Source organism: Zosterops lateralis (genome assembly GCF_965231275.1).
Source record: "Zosterops lateralis genome assembly, chromosome: 2".
NCBI lineage: Eukaryota > Metazoa > Chordata > Aves > Passeriformes > Zosteropidae > Zosterops > Zosterops lateralis.
In genome coordinates this window covers 27,171,301-27,188,831 of record NC_139763.1, presented here as the reverse complement: position 1 = coordinate 27,188,831, position 17,531 = coordinate 27,171,301, and the positions used below count along the sequence as shown (strand labels likewise).

At 42.3% G+C, this 17,531-nt stretch overlaps 1 protein-coding gene across 1 annotated transcript in view; it reads right to left on the bottom strand.

The window, feature by feature from the left end:
* Window positions 1-1,314: 1,314 nt before the first annotated feature.
* TMEM255B (transmembrane protein 255B) overlaps window positions 1,315-17,531 on the bottom strand; it is a 65,776-nt gene continuing 49,559 nt past the window's right edge. The window contains exons 6-9 of the mRNA XM_083884748.1: window positions 14,093-14,178; window positions 11,155-11,314; window positions 4,712-4,855; window positions 1,315-1,933 (exon numbers count right to left, since the gene is read on the bottom strand). Coding sequence (XP_083740874.1) covers window positions 1,766-1,933; window positions 4,712-4,855; window positions 11,155-11,314; window positions 14,093-14,178 — 558 coding nt within the window. The 3' untranslated portion in view covers window positions 1,315-1,765. The remainder of the gene's footprint in view (window positions 1,934-4,711; window positions 4,856-11,154; window positions 11,315-14,092; window positions 14,179-17,531) is intronic.

The window sequence follows — 17,531 nt, the reverse complement described above, 5'->3', positions numbered from 1 at the left end:
GCTCCCCTGGTAGTATTCATAGCAAATAAATAGAAGTAAATATGTGGCTTCACTTATTTAATAATCAGAGTGACTGTGCTTTTCACAGTATGTATTTGCACAAGAAATAAGCATTTTGAATGCATTAAATTAATGTTTAAAACAAAACCAATGGTCTCTTCTCTGACTTCTGTTTCTCTCAGCCACGTTTGCAAAACTCACCTTGTCAGCAATACACACAAGGCACCTCATCACTGCTCACTGGCCTAAATGTTTGCATCTCAGAAAAACCTTAATTGAACAAAAGGTATCTTTTATGGTCCATATAAATTAATCTCTCTTCTTATGTGTATCAGTACTGAATCTGCTTTGTATACATAGAGGTAAAACACATGAATTACCAGATATTTCTTGGAAGTTGCAAAGTATTATGTAGAAGGATGATCACTCTTTTTTCTATTTTAAGCACATCTAATGGTGTCACTTCCTTTCAAAGGAAACTGTCAAGTAAGCTGGTTGTGTAGTTTTTTTCAATATTTTCATAATACAGAGCAGCTGCTTAAAATGTTAGTAAGAAATACCTTCCATTCCCTGTATTACTCTTTGGCATTTCAGGAAATTTCTAGAGCTTCATTGCTGTCTAGACTGTAAAATCTGTGGAGCAAGCAGCACCAACATCCTTCCTGCAGGAGCAAAATGCAGTGAAAAGATGCAGCATTTAGATGGGTTTTCATGCTGGTCATAAGTACCTCTGTCCCAAAATATGGCAGGTGTGTGCCAGAAGGAATTCTAGCTAATGTGCATGGTAAGAAGGCAGAGTGCAGACAACAGGGACATGGCTTTTTTCCTGTCAATGGCACTGCCAAAGGTATTATTGCTTAGCCTTTAGAGAAAATAAATAAATTTTAAAAGTAATTAGACCCCTTCATTTACTCTGTTTCATTCATTGTAAAATACCTGCATTATGTCTTGGATTAACTTAAAAATAAATAAGAATCATTTAACCTAAAATGGTTTTGGTTGTGGTGCTCTGTTGACCAGAAAGGAATTAATTTGAACACTAAAGTATAGCTTAAAATACACGTCTGGAGATGGTATTTTTAGTGCATTAATGTGACATTTTACTATGCAGACTAGACTGGCACAAAGTTCAGCTAAAACAGTCCCAGTAGAATTAGCCTTTGTATCTGAGACTTGAAAAGGGAAACTACTTGGTAGGGTACTTCTTCCTCTGTTCTTTTGTTTTCCTTTCCTTAAAAATATACACAGCCTTAGGTATTGTATAAATATACACAGTGGACTTTATTGTAAAATAATTGCCACACTTTATTGGTACACTTTCACCAGAAGAGTTATTAAACACTACAAGCAAACAAACTCTTGCTACCCAAAATTATTGACTCTCAGAGCTTCCAGCTACCTACTCAGATAGCACAGGCTAAAACCTCTTGATATTGGTTTACGAAAGCAGAACACATATCCGGAGTGTTTTCTTCATTTTTCCTCTTGAAGAAAATCTATTCTGCAGTGGACTGAGAGGGAAATATCATGCTTACAGTAGCCAGAAAGTTCTACTACATTTGACTGCAGGCAAACTGAGTGATGATGTGTCTGCCCTTACAGTTCCAGGGCTCTGCCCTGCTCACAGGGAGATGTGGGTAAAAGCAGAGAGGCAGTAACACACTCTGTGCTGGGTTCCTTTGGGAACTGCCTGCACAGCACAGTTTCCAGAGGTTTCTTTAAAACAAAATAAAAGCCTACCACCTACTAAAATAAATTATTTGTTCTATGGTGCATATGGTGGAGGCTTTTCTCCAGGCAAGCAGTAAGTTGGTGTATAGAGGGCTGGAGCATTTGGGGGAAGACCATAGCTGGAGCTGGACTGAGATGGAGGCTGTGTTTCTTCTGATAAAGAAATATCAGTAGATGATGTTCCTGGAAAATTGCTGGCAGGCTGTATCAGACAAAGAAAAATAACTTCTTCAGTATTGAATAATGCAACCCCGTTGCAGTTTTGTGTTGTTTGCCATGTATTACATAATAAGCCCCATGATTAAATTTCTCATGCATTGCCGCACAATCGCTTTAGTTCTTAAGCACCTGCTTAAGTGTAGCAAGGTATCTAGTGAAACAAGACAGATTCCATTTGTAACCCAAGTCATTTTTAATAGACATTGTGCAGACAGCTAGGCAATACAGCAGAACAGGAATTTCTGCAGGAAAAGATGCTTTGCTTCCTGGGTGAGGCACAGCACCTGACCAACTGATTATGTTACATGTAGCTGCTGTTTCCAGGCATCACTGTGAAATTTAAATTACCTCAGATGTAATTAATCTCAGCTATAATTCTTGCATAAATGCAAGGTGTTATTCATTTGCCAAATGCAGATTCCTCTTAAGACAGTATTTTACAGGTAGGCATGTCTCCCTCTTTAGCTCTCAGCTATGATGGGGCTTTGGCTGAAAAAGGCATGAAAAATAAATAGAGCTTGGGAAGTAGCCCATCTTTAGGAACAAGCAGGATTAATTAAAACAAAAGAATACATGTAGGGAAAAATATTCAGGATAAAATCCTACTACTTTAAACCAAGTTTTGTGACTGATTTCAAGAGGGTGAGGATTTTACTCCTCTTATATGCCACCACATGCCAGTCTATGTGGTTCAGCTGAAGGCTTAGGCTCAGCTCTCCTCAGGTTCAGACTTTAAGTGACTTAAAGTGCCTGGAATTTAAAAACAAGATAAAATAATCATGGATCTTTTTCAAGGGAAATGAAAAATCTGGGCAAGTGATATTCCTTGCTGCTAAAAAATTTTAAGCCCCAATCTAGAAGGCCAGGGCCAGGGCTAGGGCTAGCCCTTGGACAATGGCATCTTAGAGCTGTCCAGGGCTGGCAGACCCCATACCAAGGTGTTTGATTCCTCCATGGGGCTCCATGTGAGCAGAGGTTGCTGCCCTGGATCAAACCCTCCTGGCAAGGAGAATGTTGTCCTGCATTTGTACCACACAATGATTTAGTGAGTGAGAATGGGGACATCCCAACATAGGAAGGCTCATTTATGTCCTTTAACTCTCTGAGGCAGTGCAGATACACTGACAGACCTGCTAGATACAGCTCCAAACCTAGCTGTTGTGGGTTTGGGTTGGCTTGGGGTTTTATTTACTCTGGAGTTGTTGCTTCACACCCCTCTAAAACTGCAACCACTGCTTCCATCTGTTTGCCTGGAATTGTTTCTGCAGTGAGTTCTTCTCTAGCAGGAATAACTGGCACAACCCACAACTGCTGTCATCACCACCAGTCCCTGCCCAGCTAATCAGGACCATTACTTGCCCAGCTGGCAGGCCTGTTACCAAGATTAGTTGTGGCTGAACTGTACCAGTAAGGGATGTATTATTTTGTTGGCACATGTCACAGTAAACAAAAGAAATGCTGGTTACATCCTTTCAAAATGCATTCCTGCTATCACACTTTATTTTTGCCATTTGGCTGATTTATTTTATAGACTTTGCCTCTCTGACAAGCATTTATTCAATGAGATACTGGATTCACCAGAGGACCAGGAATGAATGTCATATACCTCTAGCCTGAGCTAATCCACTGGTGACTCTAAAGGGTAGATCAGCTCAAGCAAGGTCTGTGGACAGCTAAAACTTAATTCAGTTTCCCCCATCTAAGTGTCCATCCCTTTTGGGATGCCATGGGATAACCCAGATGTCCACACAGACATGACCTGGGGACAACAGGACCTGAGCCTGGACCCTCTTAGAGTAGCAGCAGGGGACAGGTGGCTACTTGATCTCATTATCAGGCAGTACAAGATCCCTACATGGCAACAACCCCTGTGTTCAGTCAGACTGGGATTAAGGACTACAACCATCTGAGCAGGGCTTGTGAAGGTCTGAATTCAGCACCTTGAAGCACTTAGATGGAACATGAGGACCTCAGACCTCCAGACCAATGGATTCAGCCCACAGCTCTCAAGCAATGGAAGCAGATGACAGCTAAGCTTCTGGCTGTTCCTCATCATTCCTGCTTCCATCATCCACAATTTGTACCTTTGAAAAAGTTTATTATGATTTTTTAAATTCATATGCTGATGCAGAAATTACTTCTCCCCGAACTGCAACATAATGAGTTCATGCATACAGGGAGGTGGCTTGCTTTTATTTTTTTTCCCAGGAATAGACTTAAGTTTTCCCATTATTTCTTACTAACCATCCCAGTGGATCCCAGTGTTTCTTACTAACCTCTCCTGACTTGGGGACAGCTGGTGGTGTCTGCCTCTGAAGGTTATGAAGGGGAAGGAAGATAAATGAAAACACTTATTTGAAAAAGTAGAAATCTAGGGGGAAAATTGTGTTTATTTTGGAGTACAGATAAGAAATTGGGGTAATGCAACATATTTCTGTTTCTCAGGGGACACAGGACTGAACAGTCACTATAGATCCTCATGACTACTTACATGAATCTTTTCAGATTAATTTCATGTATTTCTATCCCCTTCTCTCTCTACTCTTGACTACTCTTACCTCATCAGCAGGTAAGAATCCAAAGGACATCTAGAGAAAGCCTGAAGTCTGAGAACAGACTAGAAAACTAGGCACTGACTAAGCCATCCCACAAACAAGCCTGGGAGCTGGGATCCAGCTAAGACCTACCCCTGCAAAGTGTGTACTGAGTAGCAGCCTATGCTTTCCTGATGATGTGAGAGGGGTGTGTTTTTGCACTGTACCTGAAGAGGCAATGGGTAGGATGGATATGTAGAAATTGTTGCCGTGGAAGGACAGAACCCAGCGTATGTCAGGATCTGCTGGGCAGGATTGTACAGGATCTGAGGAGGAGGTGCAGCACTGAAAGCAATTTGGGACAGAGGTACCTGTTGAGCACAGAAGACAACAATATATCAATACAATGTAGTGGAGGCTGGAGCAGGAAGTGCTCCTAACACAAGCAGCAAGACAATTTAACAACTTTCTATTTTCCAACACAATACCAGTAGTACAAAAAACCAAGGAGCAGACAGAATGAGAGGAGGGTGTATCCGGAATGAATTTTCTGAGTAAAAATACACAGCTATTTTAATCTTCTTCCCTTGGAAAAAGGCTGCTGGTGCTTCCCTAGCAAAAGTTACAGAAGCACTGGCAGGACTCCAGATCTGAGACACCCTGAAGAGCACAGCACACAGCATTGGCTGCCTCTTCCTATTCATCCAGCACAAAGCACAAAGTCCTTCACCATTTGCTGCAGATTCCTTCCAATAGCAACCACTTGATGCCCTCAAGTCTTTTTTTCTCTGCTTTCCTACACAGATTTACCTTGATCTCCCTTTCCAGATCAATTGCTCTCTTTCACAGCTCACTCTCACTTGAGAAATGGAATTTGCTGCTGGTCCACCAGCATCACTCTCAATGTGCTTACCTCATTCCTACTGCAGAAAATCCTTCTCTCATGGCTTTATTGGCATGTCTTCTAATTAGAATGCAAAATGAAGTTTGCAGGAAGAAGTAATAGCTCACATTAAACCAGCTTCAGGGGAAAAAAAGCTAAATGTGAAAGAGGGTTTGTGTTAAACCCTAAAACCCTGTGCTATATAACAACTTGTGAAGGACAGAGCAACAGAGCTTTATGAAATATTTTCATGAGATAAATCAAGTGATTTCTTTTATTTCCTTTCCTTTGTTTTTGTTAGCAGATTCCTCCACATGAGAGGCATGGAATTTTCTTTTCACTAAAATAATAAAATATGGTAGTTGCCAATCAAATGCTGAAAGCAACAACCGGGAGGTTTTGGGAGGTTTTTTTGGTTTTGTTGTGGTGCTTTTTTTGTTTGGTTGGGGTTTTTTTGTGGTGGCTTTTGTTTTTTGTTGTTGTTGTTGTTTTGGTTGGTTGTTTTTTGGGTTTTTTTTGCATTTCCTTTCAAGTTTATTGGTGGTAGATATAAACCACTGCATCCTCTGAAGACAGTGTGAGATCTCTCTGTGATTGAGAAAGAGGTGTATTAATTGTGTTTGTACATGGAAAACATCAGCTAGGTCACTGAGGTACCACATAAGGTTACTGAAAAATCTAGGCCTTAGTTTCCTGGAGAAATTTGTCATTTCAGGAGCTGGCATGGAGAAAGGCTGGGATCAAAGGCAGAGAGCTTATTTCATGGGAGAAGACAAGTCTCTTATCTTCAAGGCACCCTACTTAAAACACTCTCATCTACAAAGTACCCACTTCCCTACCTGCCCTGCTGGGTGGATATGATGGGGAGAGATGAAAAAACCCTGCCTCAGGAGTAGGGAGGAGCAGGTAACCTTCTTGTTTCAGACCCAAAGGTTTGGTGCCAGTGCCACAGCCCCAGAGTGTGCCCTTCCTCCCTCAGGGGAGGGATTAAATCAGATCCTTCTGACATAAATTAGTCAAGAAACACTTGCTTTACCCAGAGATGTGAAATATAGATGCCTGTTCTGCATCTGTCACCAACTTTCTGGTGTGGGTCCCTTTGGGTGCTGCTGTTTGCCCTCCTTTTGGCTTCTTCTCTTGGGAACCTCTCTCAGCCCTCTCACATTCCATCCAGCCATAAAGCAATGCTCTCTAATTGTTAAGGATGAACATCTCAGCAGCCCTAGAAGACAAATTTGGGGAGTCATCCACGCCACATCTACTAATCAAAGCATCATATTATCATGCTATCTGGTCTCAGCCAGGGCCAGCAACAATTTTCGGTTACTGAAGCTGGTTGGATGCTTTTATCAAATATTCCAGTAATCATTCTGTGTTAAATTACTCACCTAAAATACATGAGTAAGTTGAGACATTCTAAACTGCACCAACACCCAAGTCAAAGAGATAAGGAGTAATGAACTAGCCAGGGAATGCTAACAGTGTCAGCTCATTGGCCTCAGACCTGCTGGAACATTTATGTCTGAGCTCCAGCTACTTTTCACGTCAGACTGCACCTTTAGTTGCATGAGTGCTAAGACATAAACTCATGGCAAGTAGCTCAGTAATGAGGGGTTAGGTTTGCTTTTCTTTTTAGAGCAGGGTGAGGGAAGAAGAGAGGGGATAAAGCAATGCTATTTATTCTGTTCAGATTCCTTTAAGGACTGCAAGAAGGAGACTAATTTAAAAAATTTTTAAAAGGCATCCCCATCCCACCCCCCATCCTCCCATCAGGACTATCAGTAGTTCAGATTAATGCAGCCCTAAACTCAGGGCAGGCAGATTCCTTGGCAAGGTGTGTCAGAAAAACATCCAAAAGTCCTCAAATGAATACCAGGCCAGGGAAGGGAGTTTCTAGATTAACTCAGCATCAGCAAGTGAAATTATCCATGTAATTCTTTACCTGCAATTTCTGTAAGAAATAATCACAGTGTGTTATCATTTTGAGTACTTTGGCTACATCTATTGATGTAATATCTTAATCTGCTTTTTGTTAGAGGTGACTTTAAGGTAACTGCCTCCATGTCTGATACCCAAGCACACTGTAGATCTTAAAAGGAGGGTTCCTGTTGTAAACACTGCAGCTCCCCCAGCACCCTGCAGATCACACAGGGCAGCCCCATGGGTGACACAGCAGCCACTGAGCTGACACCTTGGGGGTCAGGAGAGAATGAAATATTTCCCACTGAGCCAGCACAGCCCTCAGGTAGGCAGCAAAACCACAGGGAGCGTGACAGGGTCTGCAGGGAATTTGTCACAAGAAAGAAAAGCTAAACCAACCAAAATAACACTATTTTTTTCTGTCCAGGAAATATGATGGGTTTAAAGGAAAGGGCACTGTTTTGCAAACTCTCCCCTTTGTAACATGAGTTGGCTGCCAGCATTCCCCACAGATAAACATGATGTTTTTGTTTGACTAGTCAGCTCAGCCTTGCGTTTTCTGGAAGTCAATCCCAAAGCAATGCTGTGAGGCATTTCAGGGGGCTATGCAGTTTTCCCTGCAAAATGCCAGTGAGCATTTATGTAAGAAGGTGAAATCTTAAAGCAAAGTAAACATTTCTCTCACATATTTTAATTGGGGGGTTTTGCTCTTTTTATTTCAGTCCCATGCCCCTTTCTTTTCCTCTTCTGCTTGATGTTTTCTTGGTCCCTGTCTTCCCCCAAGAGCTACTCCTTTTGTAAGGAAAGGAAGCAGCAGATTAGCAAATTATCTCTGGTACTAGCTCAAAAGAACCCTGAAAAAGCACAAGCAGGAGCAAGGAGCAGTTATTGCATTTTGGATTGCTGCTTTTTAGTAAGACTTTCACAAGCTGAGGTGACTGACACAAACTCATCTTTCTCTTGAACTATGAGATCCTTTTTCTGCTCACACTCAGTGGAGACACTGAACAGCTTATTCAGTTGAGGTTTTTAGCTGGAGACCTGACAGACTCACTCCAGCTAAGCTTGGGGTCAAGGTGCACATCCACTGCTGCTGCAATTTCCCTCTATGCTTCTATGCTACCCAGTCAGAGGATCCAGACTCTGACCCAGGCTCTGCCTCCCAGCAAGGCAATGTGCCAGATCATGGAGCCTGCCATTCTCCCAGGAGCATCTCCTTGGCTCCATGTTCCTCATGGGCAGTGCAGTGATGGCCCTGCAAAGCACAGAGCTTTATATCAAAGCATCAGCCCAAATCTCATGTAAGCCTAGGCTTGAGCAAGACATGTTAGGTGGACTGAGGCTGGCTCTCTGCACGCTTCCCACAGCTGCACTCACACCCATCTGCTAGGCAGGAGAAAACATTTAACAGCACTAAGCTGCAGTGCTCTCCCAAAAACTGCAGATGATGGCTGCCTTCACTCCACATGCAAGCTGCTCTTCCCCTCATTTCCTCCTGTGGTTTTTTCTGCTCCCATTCTGCTCCTCTCACAGGGAGGGGATGAATTAAAACGTGAAAACTGCTTTTATTCCCTTTGGGCAGCTGCAACTCTTTAGTGACTGGCTGCAATCTGTTATCAGGACTCTTTTGCAGGAGTCCCCTACATAAAGGAGAGCTCAGCTGCACATTTCTTACATGCATTAGCTCAGTGTGCTTGTTGGGCTTCAGCTGGACAGAGAAATATTTCCAGGAAGTGTTGCAACTCTTAACAAAGGTGAATTTCAAACAATTCATATGGCCCTGCTCTATTTTAAGCATGGTTTTAAGCACCGAACACATGTTGTAGATAACCTGGGCATGCTTTCTAAGGAATGCTGATCATAGCTGGGTCTGGATGGCCTCCAGTCTAACTGGGTCCTTGGCTCACTGGGTGCCAGTTCTGAGCACCCCCTTCCTGCCAGTCTACTCTCCCTCCTGTGCTGATGTACATCTCAGCTATCTCTCTTGCCTTCTCTTCCCTGCCCTATCTCTCTCTTTTTTTTTTTTTTTTTTTTTTTTTTTTTTTTTTTTTTTTTCTTTTCATTTTACCCATCTTTCTATTCAGTTTTCTCCTCTGCAACAGTCACCAGACACATCATGGATCTAAAATAATCCGTGTTGCTATCACACCTCCCTTTGGTTCCTGCATTTCACCTTCATCTCCATGCCTCTGGCCACTTAGTTCTACTACTCTCCTGAGAGCCCAGTAAATCATGAGCCTCTTGCTTGGTCTTTAGGCATTGCTTTAGCAAACGTGGCCACTGACAGTGATAATGGCAGGAACAGCAACTTCAACCTTTAACATGTCAGTAAGTCCAGCCATATGATGCACTTCATTGGAGAGCCCCTCCCACCACATGGTCCCTTCTGAATGCTGTGGTGCACATCAAACAACATGGTGGTGTGGCACAGGGAGTAGCTAGAAGGTGGCATTCCTTCGTGAAACAAAGAGGATGTTGAAGTGTCCGGAGCACACAACTGTTTAAATAAAACCTTGACTGGTATTTCAGAATTCATCCCCATTCTCAGGGAAAAGAACTACGCAAGGCTGAACAGTCACATGTAGGACTTCACTTTAAATGTTAGCTACAAACTAGCATCCTCAGACTCCCGTGCTGGCCCACACATTCGGTGATGAATTAGGAGGGAAAAAAAAATATGCCACTAAGTGAATTGCCTGCATTTGTTCACACTGTTGTGGTTTTTTTCTTCCATTCTTGTATTTTGGGCTTGACCCACTTAGCTGCGAACAGCTGGCAACAGCTTCGCATAAAGTATAAATCCATGAAAGAGGCTGAATTGTTAAGGGACAATGACTCAAAACATCTCCCCATTTGTTGAGACCCCAGGGTGCTGGGTTAAGATGGAGGAAGTGAACTTTTGGATTGTAGTGGCTAAACCTCTGATCTGATAAGGCACAGTGTGAATGATGGATTGTGGGTGAGATATGAGCTGGATCCTGTGGGGAGGATTGTGCCCCTTGTCATGCTAAGTTGTGCTCCCTTGCACAGACCACTGAGCTGTAGGGCTTTCCCTCCTCCCCCCGGGGAAGTACCAGGGAATTTAAGACATTTGCCTGTGGCCTCAGCATGTTTATCTCTGCTGATGGGACTTACTCAACTGCTGCTAGGATGGGCAGCTGTGTTGTCTTAGAAGGTGTCAAGGACTCCCAAAGCATCCCATGATTCACATCATTATATCAAGCTCCCCTACCTAGTGGGAGGTACCTGAGAATTCCCACCTGAACCAGAGTGAATATAGACCCAAGAGATGTTGTATTCTGGGGACTTCATTCCATCACATCTTCAGGATTTACTCCTCCACCAGACAGATGTGGTCAGCAACCACCACTTTAACCAAGACTGCACATCAACCAAGTCTTGTCGCTTGCAGGTGGTGAAATCCTCACACTCCTGTACTTTCTCTCTCTCTCTTTTTGTCCCATTTGGGTCCTCAGGTGACATTGCTGTGCTTTCATATTGCAATACTTTTGTATCGTTGTATTACTATAGATAATAACCACCAAAACAGCTCCATACCTGTGTTCCTTTGCAACCAAATTGTTCTATGATAAACCCTATGCTGTTTATTTAGAAATACTGATCATACTATGTTGTTTCATTTTAATCTGCCCCAAAGGAGCTATTAACAAAACCTGGTTACACTCACCTTCTGCAGTGGCTCGTAACACTCCAGGCTCCCACAACACCCAGGAAACACATTTAAAGCACCTCCTTTGTACATTTATACTTCCTTGGTTTTAACTAATTTGATAATGCCAATAAGCAGAAAGCCCTCACCAGGGTCTTTCTGCTTGTTGCCCTAAGGCAAAGGACTGTGAGCCTTACCATGTCTTTAAATGCCCCAAGAATGGCTGCAGTGATAATCCCCAGAAACAAGCCGATGATGTTGAGGACTGTGGAGGACCACAACAGTCTGTACAGGTGAAGCACATCCTGACAGCTGCTCACGCCCAGAAATTCATAGTAACTGGAGGACTGGTCTGAACTGAAAGACAATGCAGACAACATCACTGCAGCAGGAACGGCTTTGCACATAACACAGAGCACTGCAGGATCTGACTTTTTCCTGCTTGCTTTCCTCTTTGGCAAGGTACTACATCTATGATCCCACCAAAAACTGCTCAGAAGAACTGGAGAACCTTGCTGAAAAACTGGCTCTGCTAAGGCCAGGATCAAATGTAATCCAACTAATACCAACCGGACTTTGGCTGATTGCTGGTGGTTACCAACATGGACCCTTTATCTTTTGTTCAGTGTCTCTAAACAGAGACATAATCTTGGTATGTAGATGCTGCCCTTGTCATTTAGCTACCAGATAAAACTTGCCTAGCTTTGCTTTTTTTCCTAGCTCACCTAGAAATCTGCTGGCATCTCAGAAGCTGGGGAAGGCAAGTTGCTTAAGCACTAATTCAACCACAGGAAGAGAGATATTGCCAGCTGGCTATATTTGTTTATGGTGCCTGTGGTTCCAAATTAATGCAACACAGTACAGTATAAAGATATCTTTACACTCTGGATTGTACTATCCAAAAATCTTTGTTCATATTTCTACACCACATCGGTTATTGAAAATCAGGCATGTGATGAAGTTACACCTCATTGTCTTGCCAAAAGCCAGAAATATCCTACTACAAAATTTGGAACCGCATGTTCCTGCAGTTTTTTCCAGCACCTGCTTTAATTTGAGCCCACTAATGAGCTCCTAGGGCAGCTATTTGAGTTGGATTTTTTTTTAAATGCCAAGCCTGTTTTTCCACTGTTTGGAAATTGCCAAATTGCCATCAGATTACGGTGGAAACCAGAAGTGAGCAGTCTGTGTTCACTCTTCTGTTCCTCCATCCCCAGTGCATGGGGCAGCAGTGGAGGTGGTTGTTAGGGAAAGCTCTGCAGAGCAGTTCATGTTTCTGGGAAGAACCAAGCCAGGCACAGTAACTTCTGGAAATATCCAATCAATGGGTTCAGGTCATGGTTCTGGCACTGAAGAACCATTACCATTGAGTTCACATGGGCCCTGCCATGAACCCATCTTAACTAAATAAACCTACAGCTTTCGCTGCCATAAGGCTGAGGAAATCAGATTTACAATCCTGCCTTCATATATGTCTATTCCATGGCTGACAACAAATCACTTTGTGGGCCTCCTCCTACTTCTCTCTAACTATCCTGTGAACTGGAATTGCCAAGTCTCCACAGCAGTGTGACTGCTAATTTGCCCTGGATTTGTCCATGCCAGTGCCATAAGATCTTGCTGTCCACTGTAGAATGTTGATAATAGCAAAACACACACATTCAATTATATCACTAAATAATGTCCCAGCAGTGATCAGACCTAAGTGTTTCAAACAAACTCAATGTCTTAGAAAAATGGCACTGAGGATCTCCATCTGAAAGGGAAATATGCCTGATCGCTCCTTGAGGTTACTTTATACTTTAAGCAACAGTTTCAGTCACTTTTTTTTTTGACAACTCCAAATACTTTCATCCCTTTAACACCCCTATTCCTTTCTGTGTTGAGTTGGGCTGTTTGGTTCAGTGTTAACATCCAGGCGTTAGCTGCATACAACGAAGAAAGCATTCTCACTAGATATATACTGCATTGCAAATATGATGTTCAATCATCTGTCTGTCATAGAAAAGGTAACAATGTTGAACAATCTCTACCTTTCCCACTTGTTTTGTATACCTCCATCATCTACAGATTTAACACTTCTTACATAAGCAAAAGACTACACAGGTTTTTAATCCATTCCATAGACCTTCATTCACTTTGTGTCTCTCATATGCATAAGAAACATGCATGCATAAATCCTTCCCTCTAGTCCCAAATGTCATTTTACTTCTCTAGTTGAGATATCATCTGGCTAAGAGTTACTTTTTCATGCAGAAGCTTTGTGTAGAAGCTTGATTGTTCATGTCTTGCTGCCCTACACCTAAAATGTTTATGTCTGGCATCACACTAGCCAAGTCTTACAGAGCATTGGGACTATTCAGGGCTGCTAGCATGTGAAGTGGAGGCAAAACCAAAATAAAATAGATGTAGGAAGGAAGAAAGATGAGAAATACAGAGGGGGAAAGAAGAAAGACTGTGGGTGAACTGTAGAGAATTGCAGGGGTTTCATGGTAAGATGATATACAAGGGCAGGTAGAGATAAGACAAGGGAGAATGGTTTTAAACAAAAACAGAGAAGATTTAGATATTAGGAAGAAATTCCTCACTGTGAGGGTGGTGAGACACTGGAACAAGATTGCCCAGAGAAGTTGTGGATGTCCCATTAGTGGAAGTGTTCAAGGCCAGATTGGATGAGGCTCTGAGCAGCCTGGTCCAGTGGAAGGTGTCCCTGCCCATAGCAAAGGAGGTGGAACTAGATGGTCTTTATGGTCCCTTCCAACCCAAACCATTCTCTGATTCAATGACAGTGAGATGTGCAAAGGGTGAGACAAGCAGAAGATTCAGTAAATCTAATGGGAAAAATGCACTGCCAGACCAACAGTATATCTGAACAGGGATGTAACTGAGTGGTCAGTTTTGATCATACAGCAAAAAGCTTAGGGACATATTTAAAGAAAAAGAAACTGAAATAATACCAACATTAATAAACAACTCCCATCCTACTTCGTGTTTGTATCAGGACTTCAATTGCAGAGGAACTGGATTTCTCAGCATACAAGCTCCTTGTGTTACTTCTTCAGGCCCTACCATCTAAGAGTAAGGACAACCAACCAAGAATTTCTGAGAGGCCACAGAATGCACACAGGTACTTACTTCTCACAGTTGTACAGATCACAGCAATAGCATGTGTTACTCTTCACTTTCAGCTGGCACTTGCTGTTTAAGGTATGACATGTCACCTGCCAAAAGAGTAGAAACTTACTTTTATGCTCAATGTTTCAGTGTTGTGTGACTCATCCTACTGTACTGACCACAAAAAAACCAGCTACTACAACATTGCCAAGTTGTTTTATCTGTTGTGCAGCAGGATCCTGAGATTCCAAAATTCATGACTGGAAGCCAGGAGGACATCCCTGAGCTCACAGGAATTTTAACCAGGATGACAGCCCCTGGGTCTGAGGGCATTTGCACTATGGAGCCCAGAGCCCCCAGAACCAGGCTGCAGCCAGGGCTGCCAGAGTTTTCAAGCCCTTTGCTGCACTGCCTGGTGCTGTTCTGCTGAGACCCAGAGTGTGCAGCCATGAGATTCAGATCTCTACAGCTGTGATGAACTGACTGTGGGTCTGGAGAGATCCACTACAGCAAACACTGAAGTGGATGAGAGAACCAGTCTGTTACAGTGGGAAAATGGCAAGGGAGCCAATTTATCTGAACAGCTTCCAATAAATGGGAGCTCTTCCCTTTCAGTGAAACTCTTCTGAAGAAGGAAGTAACAACATGTATGAACAACAGCAAGAACAATCTTCAAACCCACAAACAGAATAATTCAGAAAAGATTCAAGCACTCCAGCAAATAAGTACCATTTATTACAGGCTCTCTAATACAAAACTAAAAAGGTTTATTTATGTGAGGAGGAATTGCAGAGATGGACAGATGTTAGAACAATAAAGGCAGGAACACGTAAGCCACTCTCCATCCAGACACAAAATCATTTTAATGACTGGTTAAGTGTGGTAAGCATTAATCACTTCTATCTGGCACTACAGACCAATTAAAATACTTTATATGTAAGGGGTTTTTTGTTTTGTTTTCCCTGAGAGTCTTAGCTTATTGACTTTGAAATTCTGGAGAAACTGTCATGTAAACTAGCAGTAAGAAAATACATTCTTTCTATAGCTTTTATTTGATAGAAAAAAAAAATCTCTGTAACCACTGGGAACTATTTTGTTCACAAAATGCAATTAAAATGTACTACTGAATGGAAAATTCCTCATAATGAAAAAGCAGAAGGATCATGCTTAGGAATACATGCCTGCTTTTGACAAGTTTATCAGACAATTCTCGCTCAGCCACCAATGTGTTACCCTATGGAATAGTGTCCACCAGAGATGCTAAACCAGATGTTTCTCACTTCCTAAGTCCTGGCTCTGTGTATTCTTTTAGTACGAAAACTAAAACTCACTGTTGATGAGTCTGTACCTCTCATGTGCTTGTTCCCAGCAAAAGGAAAGCCTTAAACACACAAACTCAGCAGCAGAGGAAGTTTATCTCGCAACTGATCTCCAGCTTGCCACACTTGTCCTTAGTAGGATTTGATTGAGCGGTAGAAGATGGGTGACAAAATTAATGTTAGAAAGAGATTAAAATAATTCCTTGGGATTGTTTTGCTGTTCAGGACAAGGCTGTACCTGTGGTTAGTGTGTCATACGATTCACCTCTTCTATCCCAAAATGGCAGGTTATAAAAGGACAGCCTCAGTCTAGGCTGCAATCTGGAAATGGAGCTCACAGTTTGATACAGACACATCCCACTTGTCACAAGGGCATCTCACCCTGAGACAGGACCTTGTTTCAACACCATTGCTCTATTGTGTCTGAACTTACTGGAGTGTAACCTAAGGGCTTTGTTGGCCTGAAGTCACATTCAGTTGCAGCTGTCAGCCTGTGCTGCAGTTTACTGCAGAAGAGGAGCACGTACTGTCACTGACTGCATCAGCTTAATTAAGGCAGTGACTGAACCATCCCACTTGGCTACTCCTCAAAGCAGGCTGAAAACCAATCCTGGAGCACAGTGTGCTACCTCAGCCATTTTGTGAGATGCCCTATGCTTTTGCATTTAGTGAATCTTCAGACTTTGGTTCTGACCTCCTGTATATGATGAAAATGGCCTAGGACATGCTGAGTTAAAATATCCTTTTCTGGTTATGCATTCATGATCAGGATAGGAGGGTTTTATAAGATGGAATGGGCTGCTAAAAAATGGTTTGCTCTGATGCATGGTTTGGGGGCCACTTCTGATAAGAAATAAAAGTAGTTTTTCCCTCTCCAAGCAATAATAAGACCAGTCTGCCTGTTTTGATGGATCAGGCTAGAAGTACAAAACAGGGAGATCAGCATTATATTATATATGTTTTTAGCTGCTTCTACACTACAAGACACATATTCCTGGCCCAAGAAGTTACACTAGTTATCTATTTTTATTACTGCATTTTTAAAATATGCACAGTACAAGACACTCCTTTTTAGGAGAACAGTGAATAAACCAAAATAAACAAATCAGTGTGTGGTGTGAGCAAAGGTGGTGGAAACAGGCCATTTGTGGGTGTTCTGCATGTCAAGACCTCTTATTTCATTTCAGTGACCAGACACACAGCTTTTTCTTGCCCTATACATTTGTAATTATCTCTTCAGCACCAATTGAAGATATGTTCTCTTCTCATGGTAATTGCAAGAAAATAAAAATCTTTCTGCTTTGAGCAAAGAGAACTGAAACAGGCACACCAAATGAGCTGGAGACCACTTACAGAGATGTCACTTTGAGAGATGTCAATCAAAAGGAAACTTGCAGTCAGTAAGCAATGTGCTTTCCTAGTTAAGTGTTTGCCTGACATGCAGAGCATGTGTCCTACTCACTACCTGGCTACCTCTGGAAAAGCAAAAGCCAAGTATAAATGCCATGGATCCTTAACTCTGAATTAGCATACCCTAACTCTAAATCAGTGAACAACCAGACAAGAATGTTATTAGAAACTACCTACACTTTTATAAGATATGCGGTTTGGTCTTCTTCCAGAATAGAGGAAGGAGTTCTGGGTGGCCCAAGTTTAGACATTCCCAGAATCAGCAGAGCTGTGGAAAACTGTCTGGCCAGAAGCCTGAGGCTGGGGTCACCTGCAAGGAGTTGTGGTCAGTGTGACACCAACCACATGCTTATTACTGGAGTCAGGAGCATTTCTCAGGCCATGTCTGTGTCTGAGCGTGCACGCACACTTTCGAAGAGGAAGGAGTAAATCTTACAGGAAACGGTGTTGTCACACTTCAGAAGTTTGTCTGGGTCAGTCTTTACATGAGGAGATCAGTAAAATATTTTTGTCATATATTTTCTGGGATCAACAACAGGATGCCCTAGCAGCAAGATTTAAGGAGCTGCTAAACTTGTATACTTTGCTAAGATTTCTAGAAATATTAGTGGTAACATTCCCCTTTTGTACACCTTTTCTTACTCATGGCAGGAATGGTGATGAAGAACAACTAGCTTCTTGAAAGTTATACCACTGTTTAGCTGTTCTCTGTTCTGCTTTTCTATTCATTC